Source organism: Myodes glareolus, chromosome 1 (genome assembly GCF_982192425.1).
Source record: "Myodes glareolus chromosome 1, mMyoGla1.1, whole genome shotgun sequence".
Lineage (NCBI taxonomy): Eukaryota > Metazoa > Chordata > Mammalia > Rodentia > Cricetidae > Myodes > Myodes glareolus.
This window is the reverse complement of record NC_142026.1, coordinates 35,074,815-35,101,398: the sequence shown is the minus strand read 5'-3', so window position 1 is coordinate 35,101,398 and position 26,584 is coordinate 35,074,815. Positions and strand designations below refer to the sequence as shown.

General features: G+C 49.2%; 1 protein-coding gene across 11 annotated transcripts; it reads right to left on the bottom strand.

Moving 5' to 3' along the window:
- Positions 1-1,599: 1,599 nt before the first annotated feature.
- On the bottom strand, positions 1,600-26,531 carry Gpr35 (G protein-coupled receptor 35). Of its 11 annotated transcripts, none has more exons than XM_087905649.1 (5): positions 26,400-26,525; positions 12,580-13,984; positions 7,402-7,620; positions 5,869-5,970; positions 1,600-4,186 (listed from the first exon to the last, which is right to left on the bottom strand). In XM_087905649.1, the coding sequence occupies exon 5, from the start codon at positions 4,174-4,176 to the stop codon at positions 3,262-3,264; it is 915 nt and encodes a 304-aa protein (XP_087761775.1). In that variant the 5' UTR covers positions 4,177-4,186; positions 5,869-5,970; positions 7,402-7,620; positions 12,580-13,984; positions 26,400-26,525; the 3' UTR covers positions 1,600-3,261. The 11 variants fall into 11 exon arrangements, with proteins under 11 accessions (XP_087761775.1, XP_087761783.1, XP_087761780.1 ...); XM_087905657.1 differs by having other exon boundaries at positions 7,602-7,620; XM_087905654.1 differs by lacking the exon at positions 12,580-13,984 and adding an exon at positions 22,764-22,875 and having other exon boundaries at positions 26,400-26,523.
- Between the last annotated feature and the right edge of the window lie 53 nt (positions 26,532-26,584).

The following is a 26,584-nucleotide window of genomic DNA, read 5'->3' as shown; positions in this document are numbered from 1 at the left end:
CCTCTCTGTGGTTCTACAGATTGTAGCTTGGTTATCATTGACTTAACAGCTAATACCTACATATAAGCAAATACTTACCAGATTGACTTTCTGGGTTTGGGCTAACTCACTCAGGATGATTTCCCTCTAGTTCTATCCATTTATCTCTGAATTTTATGATGTCTTTTTTTTTAATGGATGAGTACTTTTACTCCATTGTTTAAAAGTACCACATTTTCTTTATCAATCCTTCTGTTTAGGGATATCTAGGTTGTTTCCAGCTTCTGGCTATTATGAATAAAGCCCACATCACTCAATCATTAAGAAAACAGGATTGCCTACAGGCCAGTCTTACAGGAACATTTTCTCTATTGCAGTTCCTTCTTTTCAGATGACTCTAGCTTGTCTTGACAACAAAACCAAACCAGCCAGTACACGCAGAGTGGGCTTTGGGGAAGTTGTTTGTATAGCATGAGCTTTCTCACGAATGCTCTGTCACATGCAGTTTCTAACAAGTCAGAGGTCATATTCAGATGCTCTGGAGTGTCCCAGCTTCTGCTCCAGTGGCTCTCACCAGTTCTAGTTGGCCTTGGCCGGTAGTGGTAGGTATGGGGTCCAGTCTTCCTCTTTGCCTACAGGGTTTCCTACTATGCTATTTTTATCTATCTATCTATCTATCTATCTATCTATCTATCTATCTATCTATCTATCTATCTATCTATCTATCCATCCGGCCATCTGGGGTATGTGTGGGGCCAGAGCACAGCTTGTAGGATATGGTTCTCTCCTACTGTTAAAAATGCTGCAAGATCCCTGGCAGCAGTAGGCAGCGGGCCTGCAGAGCAGCTAGTCCCAGGCAGGGACGGCTGCCGTCCAGGCATGGAGACACATGGTGGGCGGGCTGGTCCCAGCAAGCCCGGGGGTGTGAGCAGGCAGCGGGTAGAAGGCACATGGACAGACACATCATACAGAATGGAACTGGATATTTATTACTTGGGGGGGGGGGAAGGAGAAGAGAAAGGAGAGAGACAGAGAAGGGCCTGATAGAGAGGGCGCGCATGCGCCAAGAGGGATAGGTGAGAATCAAGATGGCGAGAGAAGGGCAGGGGTCACTGGGAGTGGGCGTGGCTTGTCTCGTAAAGAGACAATTAACCATAACACCTACCACCATGCTAGTTCCAGGGCATAAACTGAGAATGTCGGACTTGACTGAAAGCACCTTCACCAGATGAGGCTTCTCACTGCCTCTTCATATTTTTTAGCATGCTAACTTTGCAGCTTTTGTGTGAAGACTCCGTCCTTCGCTTTCCACCCATTTCTTCTGCATCCTGACAGTTGATCAAGTCTAGCCTATGGGAGCATGGGGTGTCTCCCAAAAACTGTGGCTACAAAGAGGATGAGAAAAGTAGAGGGCTATCTTCATCAAGGCAGGTGCTCTGACGGTGTTGTGGGCAGGAAGCCTACTGATACACACTAGGAGGTGCTCCGGGGGCCCCAAATGATCTATTTCATCCTCTCCTGAGGCTTTGTTTCTTCTACCATGGTCAGGCCATTTAGAGAAAGTGTCTGTTCTTATAGTCTAGAGGCATAATACTCAGAAAAGAATCACAGTCACACACGTGTGTATTATATATTTATATATAGATACATGTGGATACAACATACTTTCCAAGGCAAAGGTTCAGAGAATATTGTAGAGTGTCGAAAGAGGAGCTGAAGGAAACGTGGTCAAGTGTGGTAGGAAAGCCATTTCCTCTAGCTTAGCATGATCATCAGCCATGAGCAAGAACACTGCTGCTATGATCCACTGAAGACCTTGGCCCACAGTCATGACAATGAAATTAGCAAAATACTACTGTGGTAAACAGACTGGTGTTGGTCCCGAAGCTGTTAGCTTTTACAGGGACACGAGGGTCAGCAGCCCTGAAGTTCCAGCCTCCACTCCCCCAGACCCCATCTGCATCTTGTCTGGAGCGGGTGTCCAGGTCTATACGAGGTGGACGTTTCCTAGGGATTGGTCATCTATCGGTGCTGTTCTTGTGAGTTGTCACCCATGCTGAGTGAGGCTTTTCAGTAATGGCGTCACCATGGAGTCACCAAGCTTTAGTAAGTAACTCCAGCAAACTGGTTCACCTGTCTGGACTTGGATGGAATCCTTTCTTTGGTGTCTGGAGGGTAAACAGACATTTGGTTTCTGCAGAAAAGGTCAGGCAAAAGAGGTGCCAATAAGAGCAGGATGAAGTGGGAGTTGGGAGTCTGGGGAGGAACTCCCAGTTGGAAGGGCTCTGGTTGCAGCATTTGGGCCAAGACAAAAGATAAAGCACAGAGGGAGAAAGGCCAGGACTATCAACACCTCCAAATGTGCTCTGGCTCTGAGCTGGCTTTGGTTTGTTTTTAAGATTTATTTATGAATACAGTGTTCTGCTTGCATACCAGGAGAGGGCACCAGATCTCATTATAGATGGTTGTGAGCCACCATGTGGTTGCTAGGAATTGAACTCAGGACCTCTGGAAGAGCAGCCGTGCTCTTAACTTCTGAGTCATCTCTCCAGTCCCTAAGCTGGCTTTGAAGCCTATCTTTGCAGGCCACATCCTCAGAGAGAGCAGGTACCAGGCCAAATGTCAATCTTCCTCATAACAAACTCCAGAAGACTACCACCACAGCCATTGACCCTGTGATCAACGGGCCCACTACAAAATGAAAACACCACCAAGAGGTTCAGGGCTTCAACAGCAGCGTGTTACTGTGTTGAGCATAGCTTTATGACCACAGGGTCTTCTGAACTGGAACCTCCCTGGAGACGGAGCCTGAGCAACACTGACAGCCGTGTGCCATAGAGGACAGCCTTCCAAACCACAGCCACCCCTACAGGAAGCATGAAGTCTGGAAGTCTCTAGAGGAGGCATCCATTAGATGGTCCTCTTGGAAGAGATCTCCTGACTCTTTAAGTTCTATGTTCCTCTTTGCATCTCATCGCTTGCATCTGGGTGACACCGAGGGCCCTGTCAGGACCGTGTCCAGGGGAGAGCTCTATTCTAAACCCAGTGGCTGGCCATCAAGGCCCCATTCTGGTGCCTCAGGGGTTCTAGGTCCAGGGTGGCAGGTTCCAGGGTCCTTCAAGTTGGTCTTTAGTCTCAGTCCTCTGGTCTCTTCAGGGGAGCAGATACATTCTCTCTAGGCCGCCTGAGCTTCCTAGAGTGTTCAAAACCCACGTCAGGCTCAGGATGATTTGGGGGTTCCTTGATAATATCACAGGTTCCTCTGGTCCATGGCGCATGCTTCTAGGTGAGGGTCAAGCTCTGAGTATCTTGGCTCTTGTGGGGAGCATTGGAGGGCACAGCTGACCTGGATGCATCCTGGAACTCCTTGGCCATGTAGTAGTAACAGATGGCATCCAGGCAGCAGTTGGCATCTGAGAGTTTGCCTGTGATGGACAGGGCACGGCTAAAGGTGGAACGGGCAGCACAGGTGTTTAGACCCAGGGAGAACTGCACCGTCAGGACCACATGCAGGGGCAGGAAGCAGATGATAAACACTGCCAAATTGGCCCAGATCATGTGGGTGGCCTTGCGGGTGACCTCTACCTGCACCACATCAGTGGTCGGCCTCTGCCCCAGGGCGATCACAACCTGCAAAGAGCAGAAGACCATGATGGCCAGGGGCAGGTAGAAGCCCAGCAGTGAGAAGGCAATGGTGCTGAAATTGTGCCGGCCATGGTTTCTGAAGCAGAAGCCACCTTCCTGCAGCCCCAGGTGCCAGCGCACTACCAGGGAAGAGAGCACCACCACCCAGAGAGCCATACACACTGCGGCAGCCTTTCTTGGGGACCGCAGCTCACGGGCGCGTATGGGATGCCGCACTGCCACGTAGCGGTCCACAGCAATGACAGTGACCAAGCTAATGCTCATGTACCTGTTGGCCAGGTAGATGCCCTGTGAAAGCTGGCAGACTGGTGTATCTTTAGTGGATTTCAGGGAATATAGCATGAATGGCAGGGAACAGAGCAGGCAGAGGTCAGCCACAGCCAGGTTGGTCATGTAGACACGGGTCTCCGTCCACTGGTGCATGCGACAGCAGAACACCCAGAGCGCCAGGCCGTTGAGCAGCAGGCCCAGCACCAGCAGCAAGATCAAGTAGACACCGAAGACGTAGTGGAGCGACTCAGGCCACAGGGTGCTGTTGCAAGTTGCATTCATGGTCCTGGAGCTTCAGGAGAGTCGGGAAATCAGTGAGGGTAGGTAGAAGGAGGAGACCCAGGATAAGGCCCTGCCCCTGTCCCAGGGCCTGCCCACCTCTGTACAGGAATTCTGGAGCAAGCATGCACCACACTGTGAAAGTCCCCTTTCCAAAGAAACCATAGAAACTGTAGAAATCTCAAAATCACCCTCCAGGCCTAACCTTCTCTCACTGGACAGGCAGGGAGACCAAAGCCTCCAGAGATGGAGGAAGACCTAATGTTGCAGTGACCAGCCCAAAGCCAGAGACAGAACGACTCCTCCAATCTCCCTGGCCCTCCTCTCCTTGGGCCAGCCTGCTGCAGGGGAGAGGGGGTGGGAGGAGGGTCCACAGGTCCTATCCAGGAAGCTCCAACTCTCTAGAACTCAAGTCTTCAGCAGAGACTGATGCCCACCAGCCTCATTCAGCATGCAGCTCTCAGCAGGGAGGCCTCAGAGCAGCCCTACCTATGGGTGCAAGGATCCCAAGGCTGGGCCATGCATCTTTCTGCCCCCAACCTGACTGTAAGAAGACGCCTACACTTAATTCACAGATACGCTCGGCACCCACTCTGTCTGGTCTGCCTCTGAAGCACATGGCAACAGAAGGTATATAAAAGCGAGATCACCCCTGGAAAGCTGTGGAAACTTCTGAGGCACCACCACCAAGCCTGTATCATCCCAAGGACCCATTCCAGGCTCATATCTGAGATCGGGGTGTCCACCTTGACCTCAGAGGTACATAGTTCCCAGAAGTCATAGCCCTGTACCTCCAGGACCTGGATGTGCCCAGAGGCCTATGCCATTGCCACTGTCAGGAACACCCCCAAGGCCACCCTCCACTGTCCACACTGGCCCTTTACTGCCCGTCTACTCTCTACAGTGAGGCCCAAGGGGAGTTACTAATCCCATCAAGCCCCACCCAGGTAGCTTGGGCGGTGGTCTGACATCTAGGGCGTGGCAGGTGGCACGGCAATGGGTGGGAACCAACTCGAGAAACTGTCAGCAAGTGCTGAGCCCAGGCACACTGGATGCCTGGCCCACTCCCTTGTTCCTCGCTGGGTACCAGGGCCAGGAAGGGCTGCAGGATTGGGTGAGTCATAAGTTTAGGATTTTCTACAGGGGAAGACGACAGGAAAGGAAGAACTGTACTCTCCAGGGAGAGTCAGGCCCTAGCTGACTATCTGCCTTGGAGACGTGGAAGGCATCAACCTTCCCCACAATGGAAATGGACAAGCACTCAGACCAGGGATTTGCAGACAGGGAGGTTAATGCACACTAGATTGAGCCAGGGCTCATTTCCTCTTTGGTCTCCAGGGAACCTACAGGCCCACAGTCCATTAGAGAAGTCAGGCACGGATTCCAGCCGAGCTGGATATTCTGCCATCATAGTTTGTGTCTAGATTCTGTACCTGCCATATTCGAATGGGCCGAATGCCAGCAATCACAGTTTCATGGGCCATGCTCTGCGGTTTCTGTTTGTTTCTGTTTGGTTGGAGTTTTTCACACAACCCAGGTTTCTGAAGACCCTGGAGGGACCCTGAGCCAGGCTGAGCTCTGAGGATGTCCCCAGAGCCCTCCTCCCCCGGCACAGATTACTAGATGCCCCCCCCCACCCCGCACAGATTACTAGATGACCCTTCCAGTCTGCCTTGCACTCCCAGAGACACTCACCCAGAAGCAACCTGGGGTGCCTCCAGCAGAACACATCCCTGGGCATGTGTTCAGTGTCCAATAGCAGCATCCAGGAGCAGGACAGACTGGGTCCTGGGCTACCTGTGGGGAAGAGCTCCATGCTGCCAGTGGCTGGGCTCCCAGCTGAGTCCCCTTCACCTGAAAATGCAGCCCCACCCCCACACTCTCACTCTCTGCCTCTGGGCATGGAAGGGGCTGCCTGGCTTCTCTGCGACCTGAAACCTGTGAGTGTGAGATGTGGGGGTCACTGCTTAGAACCCTAAGGAAGAGGGATTCAAAAGTTCCAAGAGGTTAGGGTGCCCACAGAGCTCATGGAACACTGCTCCTTCAGGATACCTCCCTGCAGAATCCCAGAGCCCAGTGACAGCCAGCATGTCCTAGCCTTGCCTTGGTATAGCGTAGGGAACTGAAGTCAGACACTTCCAATTGCCTCAGTGCGGCAGGCGGGTCGCCCTCAGCAGGCACTTGGCATCCTTCCCACAAGAAGCTCACAGCTTGGTCTGGAGAAGTTGCCAGGGGCTGCCAGGTTGGGGAAACGGTGCTTTCAGGCGAGTAACTGCCTACCCGGGGTAAAACATGGAGCTGGCATGAGAAGGGAAGCCAGTTGTGCATAGCACAGACCCTTTCTTTCACTTTTGTGGGCAAGATCAAGCTCCCTTATGTACAAACAAGCAGAAGGCTGTCCTATGGCTTCAGCACTGACCAGCCAGGAAAGAAGTCTATGGAGGCAGACGGAAAGCTGAGCTCACCGGAGCCTGCTCCCTTACCCATCCTGATGTCTGGATGGGGACCCACAGACCCCCAAGTGCTTGTCTGCTCATAATCAGGCAGGCCTAGGGTCCCCACTCACTGGCTGGGGTTTGGGGGCAGGAACAAAGCACTCTTAAATGGATCCTGCAGAGGCTCTGAAACCACAGGCGCTGGAGCATGGACCCCTACGGAAATGCCCCAGGGCCCGCAGAGGCAGGTGGCTGAAAGCTCGCTGCTCCTCTCAAAGGCACAGTTTTCTAGCTTTCAGGTACAAGACATCACCTACAAAACAGACTTGGGAGTCTCAGGAGAGGGAGGCACCACCGCCCAGAAACACCCCGAGTTACTATGCACTTATTGTTCACGTCATCCCCTCCCCACCTCAACCCCTAGGAAGAAGAATGCACTGGTCCTGAGCGTGAGCGCTTCTGCCAGCTTCCTGAGAACCGCGTTCCCAGCACAGTTGGGACTGGGCTATATCTATCTATAAGCATACCTATCTGCCAGACCCCAGCCAAACCCCACCTAACTGACAGACCCACGGCCCAGCTCAGCCCCACCCTCACCTCCCCTGATGAACCCCAGCCCAGGCCCCCTCATCTGACAAAGCACCGCCGCCCCTCCCACCCCCCACCTTACCCATCTGACAGATCCCAGCCCAGCTTCGTTTACTCCAAAGACTCCAGCCCGGCCTCACCAAATGTGATAAACCCCATCCAGCTCTGCTCCACGAGGAAGCCCCAGCTACATCAGGTCACACACCTGTTTCTTGCAGGGGCTGAGGACGGCCAGCCTCACAGCCGACTGTCTGTCTCAAGCCTGCCTGTAAGCTGAGTAGGCTGTGGGCTTATTGACGACATCAACAGAGAGGTGGCAGCTCCCCGCCCCCACTGCCTGCACTGCTTTCCCCAGGCCTGAGGCTGGGTTAAAAAGCTGGGGATTTCTGGAAGGGAAGCTGGTACCTGCCGCTTCTGACGACACCTACAGAGAAACAGCAAAGAAAGCGTTTGTTCTAGAAACATCTTGAAATGGTTAAACCCAGTTGCTCAACCCCATCCTTGGAAGCTTCCTCTTCTTCAGCTCACTTCATTCTTTTTTTTTTTTTTTTTATCATGACCCGGCAGGCCCCCACAGAATCTGTGGTCACAAAATGGCACCCTATAGCCTGTTCCCTGGCCAGAGGCAGCAATGTTCACTCTCTCCCATGCTCATGAAGATGTGTTTGACAGTAATGTCCCACATCCCTACTTGACAGATGACCCAATCAGCACGTGTATAGGACAGAGGCAGGCTTGACTCCGTCAGCCCACAGACAAAATCTCATTCTCTTGGTCCGGAATATCCCTTTACACCTGTAGGCCTTGGTAGGCATTCTTTGCTACAAACATCTTCACTCAAAGCTTGGGATCTTTTCCAAGGCCACATTTCTTGCAGATCACCTTCCCAGTCCCAACTATCCAAGGTCTTGGGGACCTTTTCCACACGAGTCCCACAGCTTCTGATCACAGACAGCGTTTCTGTCTTCAAAACCGGGAAGGGGCTAGGGAGAACCTCGGTTCCACCCCTCCCCGTCACCCAGAGGTGAGGATGGAGACACAGAGGAGGAATCTATTGGCTAGGGCATCACAGTCAATAGCAGGTCTGGGATCCACACCCTAGTCCGTGTCTGTCAGGCTGAGCTCCCTGCCCGTAGGGGAAGTTTGGTCTCAACTACTCTCTTTCACGGTTACCACAGGCACAGCCGAGGCTCTACCCTTGGTCCCAAGAGGCTGGTGTGCAGAATCCCATCCAGGGTCAAGGTGCTTCCAGGAGAACTGTCTGCTGCCTGTGTACTGAACTGAGTTTCCATCTTCAGCATCTCCCCAATTTCAGCCTCTGGCTAGAGCATCTAAGACGGTGCTGCTGGGTAGAGGCTTGGTTCCCTACTGTTAGGTGGACTGGCTCACATGGCAGGGCACCACTCCAGGACCTTGTTACCTCCGGATAGATAGGTGGGGCAGCTGCATCAAGGCCTCTCCTCCCTTCCCACTGAGCTTCTCCTCAGCAGCAGCCTGGTGATCTAGAGAGTAATGTGTCCCGGGAAGATGCTCAACACGTGGAGGTCATGGTAGGCTGTAAGCCACCATCTTCTCCTGCACAGGACACAAGTTGCCCTCAGCCCTGTCTCCACACCCCACCAATCCACTCGTACCCTAAACTAGGCTCTGCAGGAGACTCAGGGCACTACTACCCAGGCTGCCCTATGGGGATGCCCAGCCCTTTTCTCAGGGAATTTAGATCCCTGGTCTCAGAGACCTGAACATTGCTGGTCAGGCTCTAGGGTCCTGGCCAAGTCCACACTGTCCCTGCTGGGCAGCCTCAGGACCATAGGAGACTTACTGGTGCCTCTCGGCAATACCAACCTCGGCTACTGGGTAGCCCTCCCTCCTTGAGGCCTGCTTGCTCCAACGAGGGCCTGACTTGGAAGCCCTCACCTTCTTCTCATATGCTAAGCTGCTTAAGCCCACACCAGGCCACCAGCTTCTCTCCCTCCTTCTCTGTCTCTCCCTCCCCCCCCCTCTCTCTTTCACACACACACACACACACACACACACACACACACACACACACACACACTGTCTGTGGCTCAGGAGCTCTCAGCTACTGTCCCAGCACCACACATACTGCCATGTTCCCAATCATGGTGATAATGGACTGACCCTCTGAAATTGTAAGCCAGCCCCCAATTACATGGTTCCTTTTGTAAGAGTTGTTGTGGTCACGATGTCTCATCACGGCAAAGAACACAAAGACAGGTGCTCAGACCTGTAGGCAGTTGGAGTCCAATGCCCTCCCCTTGAGGATTCAGCGTACTGTGGCCACATCTAGAACCTGAGTCAGAAGCTGGATGGAGTCTCAGCTTCCATCCATCTCCCCAGGCTGACCTAGTAGTGCCTAAGGCAAAAGAACACTAAGGGTGACCCTGTCTTTGTCTACAGTGTTGCCACTGAGCTACACAGATACTGCGGCATGGGTCTTATAGAGACAGTGTCTCAAGCATTGACCTTTCTTGAAGTCTATTTGCTTCAGGGCCCTCTTAAGTGCCGAGCATCATCTAGTGACCATGTGGCCACACACAGATGACCCAACCCCAGGAGACAGGATTAGAAGGCAGGATCCTCTGTGTCCTTAACCCTGGCTGTGCAAGGTAGGGCTAGCAGGGAGGATGTGATTATCTCCCAGTTTTATGCTGGCACTTTCTGTTCCCTCTTCACAGAACCAGGTCTGGAAATAACATCTTCCTGGGGACACCCCTCCCCCACTGGCTGGCCCAAAGCCAGCGAATACATGACTCTGTTTCTAATGGGTTTACGAACTAGAATCCACAAGGGGTGGGTCCAGAGCGGAAAGACAACATGGAGGGTTGCGGCCCGGCTCAGCCATTGGCCCTGGATGGTTCAGCCTCTCTTGCTTCCCATTCTGCTCTCACACCAGGTCCTTCCAACACCAGTCCTGGCAAGGCCACCTCCCTTTCCTCCACCAGTCATATCCCCACTTCACAGGACAACAGGTGACAGAGAGGATACCACCCTCGAGCTCTGTGCGAACTGAAGCCCCTCACCATCTCAGGACCCGAAGCTTAGCACTTCCTCAGTAAACTCCCACCTGAAGTCTTCCCTGCTGTTTGGAAGCCCCTGGCATTCATCCTGGGGTGGATCCCAGGAGTCTCCAGTGAGATACCTGGACACACCCTTGCTCCCTCCACTCACTCCCTCCCCCCTCAGATTCAGCAGCCCTTCTGCAGGGCCTAGCCTCTGTGACTCCTTTTAACCCCAGCTGTGTAGTCCAGCTCTCCCACTCTCGGCTGGGACTGCTGGGCATGTCCCAAGCCACAGTGTTCTCCTGGATGGTTCTGACCCGCTGTTATCCTCCTCAGCAGGATGATCCCGACATGATACAGCTAAACACCAGGCTGTGGCTCTTACCTCCAACCCCAGAACCTGGGAAAAGCTACTCTCTTCTTGGTCCTTGCCTCTGTAGGCCTTGTCAGGAAGCCTTCGACACAGCCCAGACTTTTGCCTGGGACTAACCCTCACAAAACTTGTCTGCTAGTGGCACACACTCAAGTGTCTGACGTAGTGTCGGGATCTGTGATCCTCCTGAAAGTTCCTGGTAGAGTAAGACTGGGTGGAGTGGGATCGTCATTAAGCAGATGTGACAGAGGTGGCCCTGTGGGGATGAGCAACTGGGACACTGTTAGCTCTGCCTTACCCCCACTTTTCTGTGCATTTGAAAATCTCCGTAGGTTTACACGGATACGGAAACGAGTGTGCAGCTGTGAGACGGTTTGTGAATGGAAAAGTCCGCCAGTTTTCTGGGAAAGGTGGCCAAGCAGTTGAAAGACATGCTGCCACAAGGCCAGTAACTTTGTTGTGGGGTCCCTTCAATCTGAGACTTGCCCTTTATAGCCCCTTGATGGTTGCACCCCAGCCTCTCCTGGCCTTCCTGAACAAGGACACCCCCCCACGCCCCCACCCCCGCCCAGGCTCCTCCAGCTTCCTGGTATGGCACCAAGAACCCAGACCATAGAAAGAGATTTGTTTTGAGGCAGGGGAAGCCAAAGTCTCCTCTGAGTGGGAGGCGACTGGAGGGATTAAGCTGCAGTCACTTTGTATATCTTTTCCTAAACAAAAGTGCCTCTGAGATCTGGGCCACCCTCTCATGCAATCATTTATCCAGGCTTGCCTTCCACAGAGCGTGGGGGTGGGGAGCTGAGAGAGCAGGGCCTGACTAGGCCTGGATTCACTCAGCCCTCTTAGGTACCAGCCATGCCACACAGACAGGCTTGCGTTTTCTACTCAGACTAATTTAAAACCATCATTTCAACAAAAACATGGCCAAGACAGAAAGAACCCATCTTAGTTCCAGGGAAGGTGCTGGGGGTCATCCTCTAGTTGTCCTGTCTGAGACCCCCAGGGTCCTGCAGTCCTCGGGTAAAGCTCCTGGCTCCCGCTCTCCCCAGGATGGCTCTGGCTCTGCCGTTCCTTGGCTGCCTCTCCTAGGTGATGCTGAAAGCCCCTTCAGGACTTCGCTCCCAGAAGCTGGATTTCTTCCCCCACCTGTGGCCAGTTAGTGCATTCCCAGGCACAATGACAACAGCCCTGGTGTGGCTGAGTGGCCTTGCCCACATCAGCCTCCCCATCTTCTCGGCCTCTCTTCCGTCTTAAACAGCATGTGGAACTGTTGCACTGGGCCATCTCTGCAGTGGGCAGCTCTGGCCTCTGCCCATGCTAGTTCCATGGTCTTCTACTGGTAGGATTTCCATAGGGCAGGGGGTTGTAAACTTTGTTAGGAATAAGCTCCCAGAGGATGGTTGAGAGACATGGTGAGGGCTTAAAGAACCCTCAAAGAATCTTGGATTAGGCTCTTAGAGAGCCCAGAGGAAAGCCAAAGGAGTTTTGAGGAGGCTTTAAGAGAGTTGAGGATTCATATGAAAGGGTCCTGAGGACAGAGTCCTGAAGAGATTCTGAGACACTCATTCTAGAGGATCCTGAGGAGGTCTGAGAGGACCCTGAAGTAGTCCCAAGAGGGTTTCGTGGACATCCTGAGAGGGTCCCTGTGGGGAGCTTTCAAGAGTTCTAAGTAAGTCCTGAGATGTTCCTGAGCTGTGGAGGGGGTTCTGACTGAGCGGCTGCTGTGGCACCCACTGTCCTTCCTGCCTCACTCACCCCTCTTCTGTAGGTGCCCAGCCCCCGCCTCCCGCAGTGACTCTATGTCCTGCGAGACCCATGGCTGCTATCCTTCCTTCCAGGAGCCTCCTGGCAATACATCCCTTGATGCCCACAGACAGTTTATGTCAACTGGGTCCTAAAGACAACTAAAACATCCTCACCTTCTGAACCCAACCTACAGGCTGGCTGTGGGCAGGTGCCAGCTCAGAGACCCTAAGGACGCACTCACCTCAGGCAGCGCTCTTCTGCTCCAGATGGGCCTTCCCAAAGGGCTGCTCAGTTTCAGCGCTGCCACACACCCATCTGGGACTCCCTCCGGGGCAGTGGGATGGGACCTTGGGTGCTCTCCAGGCCGTAGGTTCCTGCCTCTTCAGAGCCTCATCGCCCTTCGAATGACTTGTTCGCACTCTCTGTCCTCCTTCCCCTTTCTCTGACTGGAAGGCTGGCCTCTGACCTCACATGAGACCCACTGCTGGGGATGCTGTCTTTCACCATAGCCCTCTAACCACCCACTGTGTTTCCTGGTCTCAAGGGAGTTTCATGAACACGTCATACCTTTCTGGCAGACTTTTCCCCACTCAACCCACCTCTAGTCTGAGGGCCCCTCTAGCTACTCCCTTAATCCAGAATCCTGACAGACTGCTGGAGAAAGCCCACAGGTCCTGAACTGTGGCGGAGATCTCAGACTAGAGAAATCTAGTGGGCCAAAAATTCCAGCTCAGTCCGGGCGGTGGTGGCGCATGCCTTTAATCCCGGCACTCCAGAGGCAGAGACAGGTAGATCTCTGAGAGTTCAAGACCAGGAATGAGTTCTAGGACAGCCAGAGCGACACAGAGAAGTGGTGTCTTGGAAAACAAAAACAAAACCAAGCCAGCTCATGAGAGTTGTGGGTAGTGAACATGTCACTCTGCTCCAAGTGGAATGGTCACCACCCAGAAGCTTGACACTAGCCAAGTGGGGCAAGTCCCTCTGTAAGGGACTTTTCTATCTCCCCCATCAGGACATCAGCCTTTGGCTTGGGGAGACTAAGGTACTGTGTCTTGGGTGGGCCAGGGGTTGGCTTAATCAGTACCACAGATACCCTGAGGCAGCCATCTTGAGAAACACAGAGCTGAAGGTTCTCACAGCACCCTTTCCTCTACCCGAGTCATCAGCTCTCTGAGCCACTTCCTCTGAGGTTGAGCAAGATGTGGTTGATGATAGAAATAGAAGCAGAAGAAGATAAGTACATGGGCTGCTACAGATATGAAAATGGTCCCCAGCACAGTCGAGAAAAGACAGATACGAATCACCAGTTCTCTGCAGGGCCCTGACTGTTCCCTCACATGGGCACAAGTCCAGGAGTCTGAGACAATCTCAGAAAGACATCTGGTATGACTCATTGATTTCTAAGATATTACAAACCCCAGTGGGAGCACTTGGCCATGTTGAGCAGGATGAGGGCTGTAATTATCATTTGACCCCCAAACCTCCTTATCCAGGAATCAGCCACAGACAGTGAGAAAGGGACGAGCGTATGCTTTAGGGTCAGCATTGTAGTGCAGACCAGAGTGGCAACAACCTGTAAGCCTCAAACATCAATCTGTGGGGCTCTGGTTGAAGGAAGGATTCTGGTGCCGTGGAACACTGCATAGCTGTAAGAAACAAGAAGACATTCTGTGTCTTAGATCTAATCCAGCCCTTGGGAGGTGAAAGTGGGCAAATCCCTGAGTTCGAGGCAGGTTGGTCTACAGAGCAAGTTCCAGGACAGCCAGGGCTACACAGAGAAACCCTGTTTAGGAAAACAAACAAACAAATCTATTTCTAAACATGTTTATGTATGCATGTGTGTGCGTGTATGTACAGGTGGATACACGTATGTATGTATGTATGTGTGTGTATGTATGTATGTATGTATGTATGTATGTATGTATGTATGTATATGGGTTTGATAGAGTGTACTGGAACCTCACACATGCTCAGTAAGTGTTCTACCCCTGGGCTATAACCCAAGCCCTCCTTTTTCCCTTGATCTTCACATAGGATCTTCCTAAGTCTCTCAGGCAGGCCTTGAAGTGATCTCCTGGTACTAGCCTCTAGATCAGTCTGGGAAAACATGCCCGTGCCTCCAGACCCAGACAATTTATATTCTTTTAATTTTTATACTTTTCCTTAATTTAAGTTTTAAAGACAGGATGTCACTATATAACCTAGGCTAGTCTAAAACTCACGCTCCTTCGCCTCAGTGGGATGCGATTACAGGTGTGTGACACCATGCCCAGATAATTTATATCTTGTTTATATGGAGCCAGGGGCTTATGAAGCTTGTTTGTTTGTTTGTTTGGCTTTATTTCTTCTGGAGACTGAGTTTCTTTCAGCTGAGGCTGGCCTTGAACTTCTGAGCCTCCTGCTTCTATCTTTCAAGTTCTAAAGTTACAGGTATGTGTTACCATGCCCAGTAATCTTGTGTTTTACACAGGAAATTATTTATATTTCATATATAAATTATATATAATGAAAACAATACCAGGCGATGGTGACACATACATTAAACCAAAGATAACTATATTGTTTTTGATTATGTTATTAGCCAGAGGGTGTAAATGGGGGGAAGAGCCAGGAGCCAGGAGCAGAAGCTAGACTTCAGTGGATATATCTGGGTTTGTAGATTTGCTTTGGAGACACATACATGTCATTGTAATTGCCAAATTAAACTAATTTTTAAAAGATTTATTATTTTCAAGTATGTTCATGTCAGAGAGAAGGAGGGAGGGAATATAGGAGGGAGAGAAGGAGAGAGAGAGAGATGCATGGATGTCTTCAGAGGCAGAAGAAAGCATTGGGTACCCTGGAGCTAGAGTTTCACGTGGTTGTGAGCCATCCAATATCAGTGCTAAGTTCCAAATTCTGGTCCTCTGAAAGATTAAGTGCTTTTAACCTCTGAGCCATCTCTCTAGCCCTGTGGTTTCATTGTTGCTGCTGTTTTGTCTTGTTTGAAATAGAGTCTCAGTGTATAGATCTGGCTGGCCTTGAACTCTATATAAACCAGGCCATCCTGGGATTCAGAGATCCACTTGTCTCTGCCTGATTGCTAGGGTTAAAGGTGTGTATTACCATACCAGGCCGTACAAAACTAAATTTTAAGAATTCTTAACAGTGACAGCAAAACAATGCTAGCTGACCTGCACTATCAGTAGATAACACAGCCTGCCCACTCTTACAAGTGATTATGAAACCCAGTCCTTTCAACCTGCTAGCAAAAAGAAGGACCCAAAATATTGTTTTTAATAATCATTTCCAAATTTTTTAAAATGCTGTTTTGCCTATATATCAATACAATCCAAACACTGTGAAAATATTACACAAGCCTGCACTATTTCAGCAACCACGGTTGGCACTGGCCCTGCTCCCTAGTGCTGTGTGTCTGAGAACGAGAGGATTGGATGACCGAGTACTGCTGGGTACTGGGGGTGGAGCAATCATGATTGAGATTAAGTAGACATAGCATGGAACTGAATTTAACCAAAAGTGTCTGTTTATACTTATCTCGCCTTAAAAATAATCAAAATCTTTCTTAGCTCTGTCCGCTGACAAAGCCTCAGCACAGAGGTTTAACCGAACAGTGACAAGTTTTCCTAAAGTCCACACATTGGTCTCTGAACACCGAATTGCTTACGGAGCGAGAGAAACTCTTCTAAAAGGCAGCCTGGGATGGAGAGAGCACAAGATGAGTAAGATGACCCTGGAAGGTCTTTCTGTGCTAGACAACCAAGTGGCCACAAAGATGCTCATGGAGACTGACTCAGGCATGACCCAGATGGGCTGCACTGTATAAAGAAGGGAACGTTTCGCTATCAGCAGGGTGCGTTTAATGAACTGGAACATAACAAGTTTAAACCCATAAATCTGTGGTTGCCCTTTAAAAATCTGTGACTCACCTAAGATGCTAGGAAACCCGTTTGGGAAGCCAGTCTATGAAAACGAAGACCCACATCCTTATCCTCCCCTCCCAGACGGCCTGCATCAGCGTGACCAAACAACTTTGGAGGCTTCTTTACACACACTGCAGGTAGCAAAGGAAGGAGGCTACTGGCCACATAATGGTCATCAGTAGCTGCATCACAGAAAGATCCAGCCACCCCTCCTACAGCATGGTCTTGCTAGGAATCCAGTGACACCAGAGTCTGCTTGGGCATCTAGAGCAGCCTGGAAGTTGTTGGGAGAGTGGTGGGCATGAAACACTAAGTGAGGGATACGAGCAAGCGGGCAGGATCAGTTGGGGTGGGGGTGGGATTTTTCAGGGCAAGAAACAAACAAAACAGAGTCATGAGCTAAGGGGCAGATGCTGGGTGGGGCAAGGAAGATGGTCTCACTGATGAGACTCAGAAGGTCCATGAGCAGTAAACTTGCTGCATCAAGATGGGTGACCAGGGCACCAGTCATAACTAAGCCTGTGTCATATCTCCCAAGAGTCAGTCAGTAAGAGGCAGACGAGAAGGAAGGAATTGCCAGCTCCTCATTGCCATTGGCCCTGATGACACAAAGCAAGAACCAGTTAACATGCAGATGGGGCTATCTCCCTGCTAAAGGACTGGCAAAAGGCCCTTGCCTTCAGATGGACCTGGGAGGGGAAGAGGAAGGCTAAGTACTGCAGCTGATGTGGGGCCAGGCCACAGTCCTGGAGAAGAATCCTGTGAAGAGGGTTGAAGCTCGGAGAGGACTGATATAAAGCAAGCACAACCTGCCCCAAGGAGATGGTGGTGCACAGGCTGCAGGCCAGAGACAGCAGGAAACTGGCTGAAGCCCATTCTGGTGACATGCACGGAGGCATGCTGGCCCAGCCTCATAACTGTTACAGAGCAAGCTTGAAAGATCACACAGAAGACTCTGGCCTGCAGCCAAGGCCTCTGGTCCTGGTTCAGTTATGAAAACTGCTCTTTCAAATTTAAGATGGGATTTGATACCTGCCTCTTTCTACCCTGGTACAAATAGGTGATCCTCTCGCAGCCAGAGTAGCGGTGGTTGTGAGAGTCACGTAATTTTAGAAGTCCTTCACGCTTCTCATTCTGGACTTTTTATTGGTGAAATGATTAAAATCATGTGAGTTGGTAGAGGGAAAGTAATATTGGTCATGGTTTGATCACCGCTAACATGAGTATGGCGGACTTGTGTGTTTCCTGTGTGTGACAGTTAACATCGGCTCTTCTGGGTGGTAGTGGCGCGCACCTTTAATCCCAGCACTTGGGAGGCAGAGGCAGGCAGATCTCTGAGTTCAAGGTCCTCCTTCCTGGTCTACAGAGTGAATTTCAGTACAACCAGGGCTACACAGAGAAACCCTGTCTGGGTTACCGTCCCCCCACCCCCGAGCCATGTTGGCTATTCACTTGATCTCTAGAATCACCTAGAGATCAGAAGCCTCCTCAGGACTCAGGGCTGGGTGGCTCATTTGGGTGCCTGCTTCTGTACCTATAGCACCAAATCTATACTGCACAGTGGAGAGGAATCATGGCCAGGAGAGCCAGATATGGGCTTGAGTCTCCAAGAGAGTGCAGAGAGGGCGGAAAGGGATGACCAGCTCAGGTTTCCTGGCTGAGAAAGGAAAGACAAAGGCCGTGGGACACAGGAGGCTGTGCAAACCCTGGAGAAGGTCAGGTAGCTGTGGGCTGATGGGGAGTGGAGTGGGCAACAAGTCAGAGGGACAAGTCTCATCTAGAGTATTCAGCTAAGGGGCAGGCAAAGTGCTATTGAGAATGGTTTTTTGTTTATTTTTGTTTTGCTTTGGATTTCTGGAGACAAGGTCTCGAGGTCAGACAGAAAGGCAGGGAAATGCACAGACAGGAGGAAAAGAAACCCCTCACCAGAGTCTGACTGAAGCCTCTCATCACCTGAAAAATCAAGAATTTCAACATCTTGAGCATCTTCAAAGACCTTCCTTCCTCCCGTGACTTTCTAGGAATCCCATCAGAAGTCCCCTTTACAGTAAAAGGACATGTCATAATGCCCTTGTGTAACCCCCTGGGTCCTACTTCTATTTCCCCATCTTGTAATCCCATCCAAGGCACCTGTGGCTCAATCATACAATGCCATTTATTAAAAGCTAGGAAGGAAGGAAAATAATTGCTTAACAGTCCTTTGGGATGTAACTTGAAAGTCACCAGTATGGACAATATGTATGGCTAATACGAAGACACTTAATTGTGACTGTCTCGAGTGGTCACACTGGGTGTGTTTTTATCTCTTCTGCATCTCTTGTCCTCTTAAGCATATACTTAAGATCTATTAAAAAGTGTCTTAATAAACGGCAACTCCTCAAGAAGGCTACACCCACGCTCCCAGGTGTGTCTTCTTTCCCTTAGTACCTTTCTATTTCTAGTAAGCCCCACACTTACTAGATACTGGCTTGCCCTAAAGTTCTTTCGTGCATCAAAGTCAACGATCTGGTGTTACCTGTGTTTAGGTCCCTGAACTCCCCAGGCTGCTGCAGGTGACAACATATACCCATGTTTCCATCTCAGCTGCTTCTGACAGTCTCACCCAGTGGCCTAGGCTGACTTGGAACTCAGGATGATCCTCCTGCCTTCACAGGAGGCCTCCCAGGTACTAAGATTATAGGCGAGAAACCACTCCATGACAGGCCTACACTGTAAGCACATGTGGATGTCCATGAAGATAGCAGAGGGCTTCCCTAGAATGCATGAAGCCCTAGGTTCAACTTTCCATACTGCAAAAGAAATAAACACCACCTGCCTAGAGTTAACCAAGGAGTCACTTCTTGGACAACGGGCTGGCCTGTCATCACAGCACAGCTGCTTAGAATCCTCAGTGGATGCTCTGAGGAGACTTCAGCTGTAAACACCACTGTAACCATGGCTCCTGTTGGAGCTCCTTCTTCTGCTTCAGGAGCCTTGCTCCAATCACGACTACTCCAGCAGCCTGCAATTGCTCCGGGTGACTCTACTTTGGCCATGAAAAGCCTTGGTTGCTGTCTCAGTGACTCTGTTCATCTTTCCACTGAAGGAGCACAGGGAGAAGTTCCTTGTTTGCTCCTGACTGGTGCACATTCAAGGCTGATGATCAATACACAGGCCGGAGGTGGTGGGTTTAAAGGGGTACACAACTTAACACATATCTTCTCTGGCTCTTTTATGTAGCGTCGTTTCTGCTTTCTGGGGTCAGTCCTGGAGACATCTCTTCCATTTACCAATATGAGGCCCCAGAAAAGGTTGTCTAAATGAACTCTAACCTACTTGTGGGAGAGCAGGCTGAGCTGGCTGCAGAGAGCAGACAAAAACTCATCTTTATTCTCAAGGTCCAGGTACTCAACTCCCCCAGCACTGAAATATGGACTGGATCATGCAGTCCCTGTGGACCCCCAGATCACTAGACCCAGTATGTGCCTGGTAGACGCTACCTTGCTCCTCCTGCAAACAGCATCCAACAAGTTAATATGGCCTCACTTTGGAGATTTTTTTTTTTTGATGAACTATTTTTGTGAAATTCTGGATAATATAAATGAACTCCCATTTACCCACCAGAAAAAATTAGGGCTAGAACTTAAAATGACCTTGGAGGGCCTCTTGCACATTGCCCTGAAACCCTCTCATGCCCACACCACCGCAAAGCCACTTCCTCTTGTGGTGGCCACAACACACATGCGACCTTGCCTCCTCCTACTCTGACTGTTCCACTCACACTCTGTCTTCCGTGAGCTATCTTGATCCCGGACTTTGTCATAGCACAAACACTCCACAGGCAGATCTTCCCACTCCCACTGATCTCACCGTTACCTGTGCCCACGACTGCACTGTCAGCCCGGACTCTGGTGTGAGCGCGCCGGCCATGCAGGGGTCTGCTAACAGATATTCTCTCTCAGATGCCTCCAAAGTACTTTCGCATCAGTTTGTACCCAGGTGGCCTTATCATACATCCCTTTCATCTTCCAAACACCAATTCCCTAGAATTTCCCAGCCCAAAGAGTGACTTCTCTACTGCCTATGCCACATTTGTGAGTCTGAGTTTTCAATCTTCCTTCCTTTCCTCTCCCCCACTTCCAATTAACCAAGTATGCATGTGATAAATCTTACAATAATCACCGAAAATAAAACAAAAGGGTAAGATCACATAACTGAGGAGATAACTGGAATAGAAAACAAGATGCCAACTACCCAAGATCGGGAGAGCACAGGCAGGAAAGGGCACAGGGGGCAGCCAAAAGAAACAGAAAACAAAGATGGTCACTTCAAAACAAACGAAATCAACAGTTGCTTAAGTGTAGCCTGGTATAAACAATCCAGTCAAAAAGTGAAGATAAACTGAGAATGCTCAGCAGGTAAGAGCACTGGCCATAAAGCTGGATGACCTGGGAAGAAGCCGAATCCAGCGGCACACATGTGTAGCCCTAGAACTTCTATGGGAGATAGAAAGTGGAGAAATACCTAAAAACTTGTGTGCCAGTCTGGAGTATGCAGTGTAGAAACAGAGAGAGCTGCCTGAAAAAGGAAAAGGGGGAGCCTCTCCCTGAGAGGTGCCCTCTGATCTCTATGTGTGTGCATGTGATATATGCTCACCTGCACACATGCAAACATCCCTAAAAATAAAAACAAGAAAAGCAACAATTATTAAAAGTGGGTTTAAAAACCAGGAAGCAATCATATGCTGGCTGTGTGATATGAACTTTAAATACAAAGAAAAGTAAAGAGTAAAAGAAAAACAATATAGAACAATGGAGAAGTTTTATGATTTGAGCACTGAGACTTAATGCCTTTCACAGGAACTCAGAACAAGCAACCAAAAGTCAGGACATGCTACACTGGGGAGCCAGCTGATATGTCCTAAATGGAATTTATAGGATACCACACCTAGCAACAGCACAATAAGCAGGACAATGATTACCTTCAAATGTCTATAGAACATTCTCCAAAATAGGCCACATGTCAGCTGCAAGGCATCTCTGTCTAATTAAAAGTCAGGTACTGTGGCATATGCCTGTAATTCCCAGCACTCAAGAAATTAAGCCAAAAGGATCACAAGTTCAAGGCCAGCCTAGGCAGCCTATGAGTGCGTGTCTCAGAAAACTAAACCATAAACATTAAAAAAGCCTTAAGTGGAGCTGGAGAGATGGTTCAGAGGTTAAGAGCATATACAGTTCTTTCAGAAGACCTGAATTAATTCAGCTCCTGTGTTGTGTGGCTCATCACTGCCTGTGCCTCCAGATCCAGGGGATTCGATGTTCTGGCCTTCATGGGGACCTAAACCCATGCATGCATACACACACTATGCACATGCATGTATGTATACACACACACACACACACACACACACACACACACAGAGTTTTTCTTTAAGTTATACAAACTATGTTCCTTAAATATAATTAAACTTAACAACAAATCAGTATCAAAGAGCTATGACATCTAAAGAAAGCTTCAAAGCCTGGGGGTGATGACACGTTTGCTATCCCAGTACATGTGAGGCTGAGGTGGGAGGGGGGCTATAAGTCCAAGACTAGCCTTGGCTACATAGTGTGACCCTGTCTCAAAAAAACAAAACATATATTTTTTAAATTTTTAACTTGCAATGCTTCCAAAACAAAACATTTAGAAACAAATCAAAGATCAGCAATAACTGAAAGAGCATTAGTAAATATTTTGAGGGCTGGAGAGATGACTCAGAGGTTAAGAGCACTGGCTGCTCTTCCAGATCTTGAGTTCAATTCCCAGGAACCACATGGTGGCTCAAAACCCTATACTGAGTTCGGGTACCCTCTTCTGGCATGCTGGAATATATGCAGACAGAACATTGTATACAAAATAAATAAATCTTTAAAAAAATACTTTGAACCAAATGTGCCACATTTTCTTTATCCATTCTTCAGCTGTTTCCAGGTTCTGGCTATGACAAATAATGCTGCTATGAACATAGCTGAGCACATGTTCTTGTGGGACGACTGAGCATCCTTTGGGTAGATACCCCAAAGTGGTATTGCTGGGTCTTGAGGTAGGTTGTTTCCTAATTTTCTGACACAATAGAGTACTACATAGTGGTAAGAAAAAAAAAGACATCTTGAAATTTGCAGGCAAATGGATGGATCTAGAAAACACCATATTGAGTGAGGTAATCCAAACCCCAAAAGACAAATATAATATGTACTCACTCATAAGTGGCTCTTGGACATAAAGCAAAGAAAAATCAGTCTACAATGCACAACCCCAGAGAACCTAGATAACAAAGAGGACCCTAAGAGAGACTTGCATGGATCTAATCTACATGGGAAGAAGAAAAAGGCAAGATCTCCTGAGTAAATTGAGAGTGTGGGGATCACAGGAGAGGGTAGAAGGGAAAGGGGAGGAAGGGAGGAGAGGGGAGAAAAATATATAGCTCAGTAAAAGCAATAAAAAATAATTTGAGCTAAATGAGCATGAAAACAGAACTTACTGATGTTTATGGAAGAAGTCAATGCCATGCTTACAGGCAAATGTGTAGCTTTTCTGGTTATTTCAGGGAAGAAGAAAGCTACAGTCATTGAGCTGATATCCACTGTAAGAGCCTGGGAAAAAACAAACTAACTTTAACAAGCAGAAGAAAGGAAAAAGGAAGGAAGGAGGGAAGGAAGGAAGGAAGGAAGGAAGGAAGGAAGGAAGGAAGGAAGGGGAATTTAATGTGTTAGAACAAAAACAATTAAAAAAAATTTTTTTTTTTTTGAGACAGCTTCTCTGTGTAGTTCTGGCTGTTCTGGAACTTGTTTTGTAAACCAGACGGCCTTGAACTCACAGAAATTCACCTGCTTCTGCTTCCCAAGTGCTGAGATTAAAAGAGTGTGCCACCATCACCCGGCTTAGAAAATCAATTTTTAAAAACTGCTTATAAGCTGGGCCTGGTGGTTCAGGTCTGCAACCCTAGATCCTCTGGAGACTAAGGAGGAAGATCCTGAGTTCGAGGCCTCTCTGACCTACAGCAATTTCAACGGCAATCTACACAACTTAGTGAGACTTCATCTCAAAACAAGACAAAACAAAAAATGCTGGTTATATGCAAAGGTAAATAAAACTGGCAATCTTCTGGCTAGATTTGTCAAAACAAAATAGGTAGAAATCCCTAATATGAGAAATGAAAGAAAAGACTTGGGAGACTTCCAACAGTCATAGACTAAAAATAGTAGTTATGACTTTAACCAAACATCTGACAACTTTGATAAAATGGATGCATTTTATTAATGGTCACCACTTTGTCAAAGTTAGTATCTCATGGTCATCCCCAGCTACATAGTGAATGTTTGGACAGCCTGGGTGCTTAGCTCTCTTTATGCCCAGTAACCATGAAATTCTTATTCTTAGAGGTTTTTGTCACATTCAGGACACAGTATAGAATTGGGGACAACATTGTGCTCCTGGTTGAAAACAGAATAGTTTATATCCATTAAAGTTCTTGAGTTCATAATTTAAGATCTTTCTACAAAGAAAACACCCCAGCTTGATAGTATGCTTGGTGAGGTCCTTCCTGCATTTAAGGATTAAGTGAACTGGATGTTGGCTACATTCAGAGCATCATGGAGGAACAGTCCACAGAGCATCCTCTAAGGCAAACAGTGTCACACATGAACATGGACATGGAAATCCTCCCTCAACCCCCAGCGAATGAAACACAGCAATATGTAAAGCGACCAATCTCACGCCATCAACCAGTACCCTAGAAGTGTGAGGCTCGCTTTAACATTGGCAGATCTGTCAGCAGAATTCATCACTGGAAAAATATGAACAGGAAAAAGACGACATTTATATAATCCTCTCGATCAATGCAGAAAATATTTGACAAAACTTCCTACTTGGGCTGGTGAGATGGCTCAGAAGTTAAGAGCACTGACTGCTCTTCCAGAGGTCCTGCGTTCAATTCCCAGCAACCACATGGTGGCTTATAGCCATCTGTAATGAGATCTGGTGCCCTCTTCTGACCAGCAAGCATACAGACAGACAGAACACTGTATACATAGTAAATAAATAAATCTTTTTTTTTAAAAAAAAAACCCACAAAACTTCCTACTTCTGAAAGATAAAGCCCTTAGCGATCTAGGACTCAAAGAATGGACCTGTGTGTGATAAAGGACATCCGCAGATAACAGGAAACCTCACGAGATAGCGGGGGGCTAAAAATTTTCCTCTGACCTCAGAAGCAGAGTGTCCCCTGCCATTGCTATAGAATGGCACTGGAGAGCAGAACGGGCACAGAGCACAAGGGGGGGGGCACTGAAAAGGAATAATGATGTTGCCACCCAGGGTTGAGCTGTGCATATAGAAGCCGTAAGTATTTACCAGGGGAAAAATAAGCAGAAATTTAAAACTAATAGGTGGATTAGAAAATTATAGGGCACTCTATTAATAGACTAAAACAAGTTATCTCTATACAGTAATAAACAGTTAGGAGCTAAAACTACAATACCATTGTGGACCCTGAACTATTAAGGGATAAGTGTGAAGCCTGGGTTCTCAAAGTTATAAGATATTGCCGAGAGAAATTTAGACAACCCTGGATCGCTAAGAGAGGAAGGTCCTCTTCTCCTTAGACTAACCTTGGGGACTACGAGACAACACATCTCACTGGGTTCCTGGCTGCACTGGACCATGGCCTCTTTTGACTCTATAGCCTCCCACTCAAACACCCACATGGATACAAAGTCTTCCAGATGGAGGTCTGCAAGATTTCAGCCAACGAGGACTCACACAGTCCTATGGGCACTCCCTATTGCCCATGTAGTTAAGATTGCACTGGAGTCCCATAAGGCCTTTGCCTGCCCTTCCAGTCCAATCTAGGTGCTGTTCTCCCAATGTTCTCCCCACGCTGCAGGGCCATCCGTGAGGGTGCCCAGCCTCTGCTCTGGCCCCAGCGGATCCACTGTCACACCACTCTATGTTCATCTGTCACCTCACTGTCTAGATGCCAAGGCTATCTGTGTGTAGATGGTCCTCCCTAAAAGATCACGGGCTTCAAGGTGGGGGTGCTGGACATCTCGGCCACATCTAAGACACTGGGACATCTAAGATAGTGTGTCTGCCACCCAACATATACACTCTGGTGCCTTCAGGGCGAAGTGAGGTTAGGAGATGAAGATGTGGTGGAAAGTGAGTAGCCCTCCTGCTCAGCATCCCTGCTGGGCCTGGAGGATGAGGGACAAGCCCAGCTCAATTAGGATGCAGTTATAGGTACAAATGCCAGTGTCCTGACAGGACACCTACCCAGACCCTGGGCACCCACAGAGCACAATGCTGGGCCCAACAGCCCCCGAAGATATGCACACCTTCCTGGTAGGTGAACTGCTAGCCAGGTGCAGAGGAGCAAGGATCCCAGGAGCTGAAAGTTAAGACTAGCCTAAGCTCTGGTCTGGTTGGGGGGAACCGCACACATCCTTGACTGAGCCTCACACCTGTATCTCCCAAGATGCAGGGAAACAGGCCATGTGGCTCCAGGCCAGACCTGAGACAACAGGTGTGTTGATGCTATCTCTCAAGAGGACAAAAAAGCAATAGCCAGGGGGTTCAGCACCAGGTAGAGGACTCAAAGCTCTGCAGATGTGGTTTAAGCACCATGGGGGACAGGTAGAAAGTGCTCTCAGCCAACAAAGCCAGTCGACTTCCCTAGCAAAACAAAATCACCCTCTGCCAGAACAGCTCCACCCGGAGCTTTGTGGTGGGTCCAGAGGTTGCAGTGCGGTTCCAAGAATAAAATAATTCTTCCATTAATTTTATAGGGAAGCAAACCTGGCTTAACATCTGGCAAATATCAGAGGACAAAAAAAAAAAAAAAAAAAAAAAAAAAAAAAAAAAAAAAAACAGGAAAAACCAAGAGAGGCATACCTGGGAAGCTTTGTAGGTTAGTAAGGCATGCTTATGAATGCGAAGGGAGAGGGAGGGAGGGAGGGGAGAGGGAGAGGGGTCACGAGAGTACAGTGACAGACCATGGGATCTATGGCTGGCTTATATAATGCCCAAGGCTCTTACCAGCCCACCCCAACCCTTTTGGCCTCCTATCCCAAGCTGCTCCTCCAAGACGCCCTGCCTCAGGACAGGACTCCATACTCACCCTAGAGGCTCTGGACCCTCAAGGTTGACTGAGCCTGGGAGTAAGGAGGGGTGAGAACAGGAGAGGGACAGCCAGGACTGGGCAGCACGCAGCTCCAGGAGGCGTTCCCACACTACTCTGGAGCAGGAAGTACCGGGAAGGAGCTAGAGTGGTCAAAGTCTCCCAGGAAGGAGACATTCTCACAC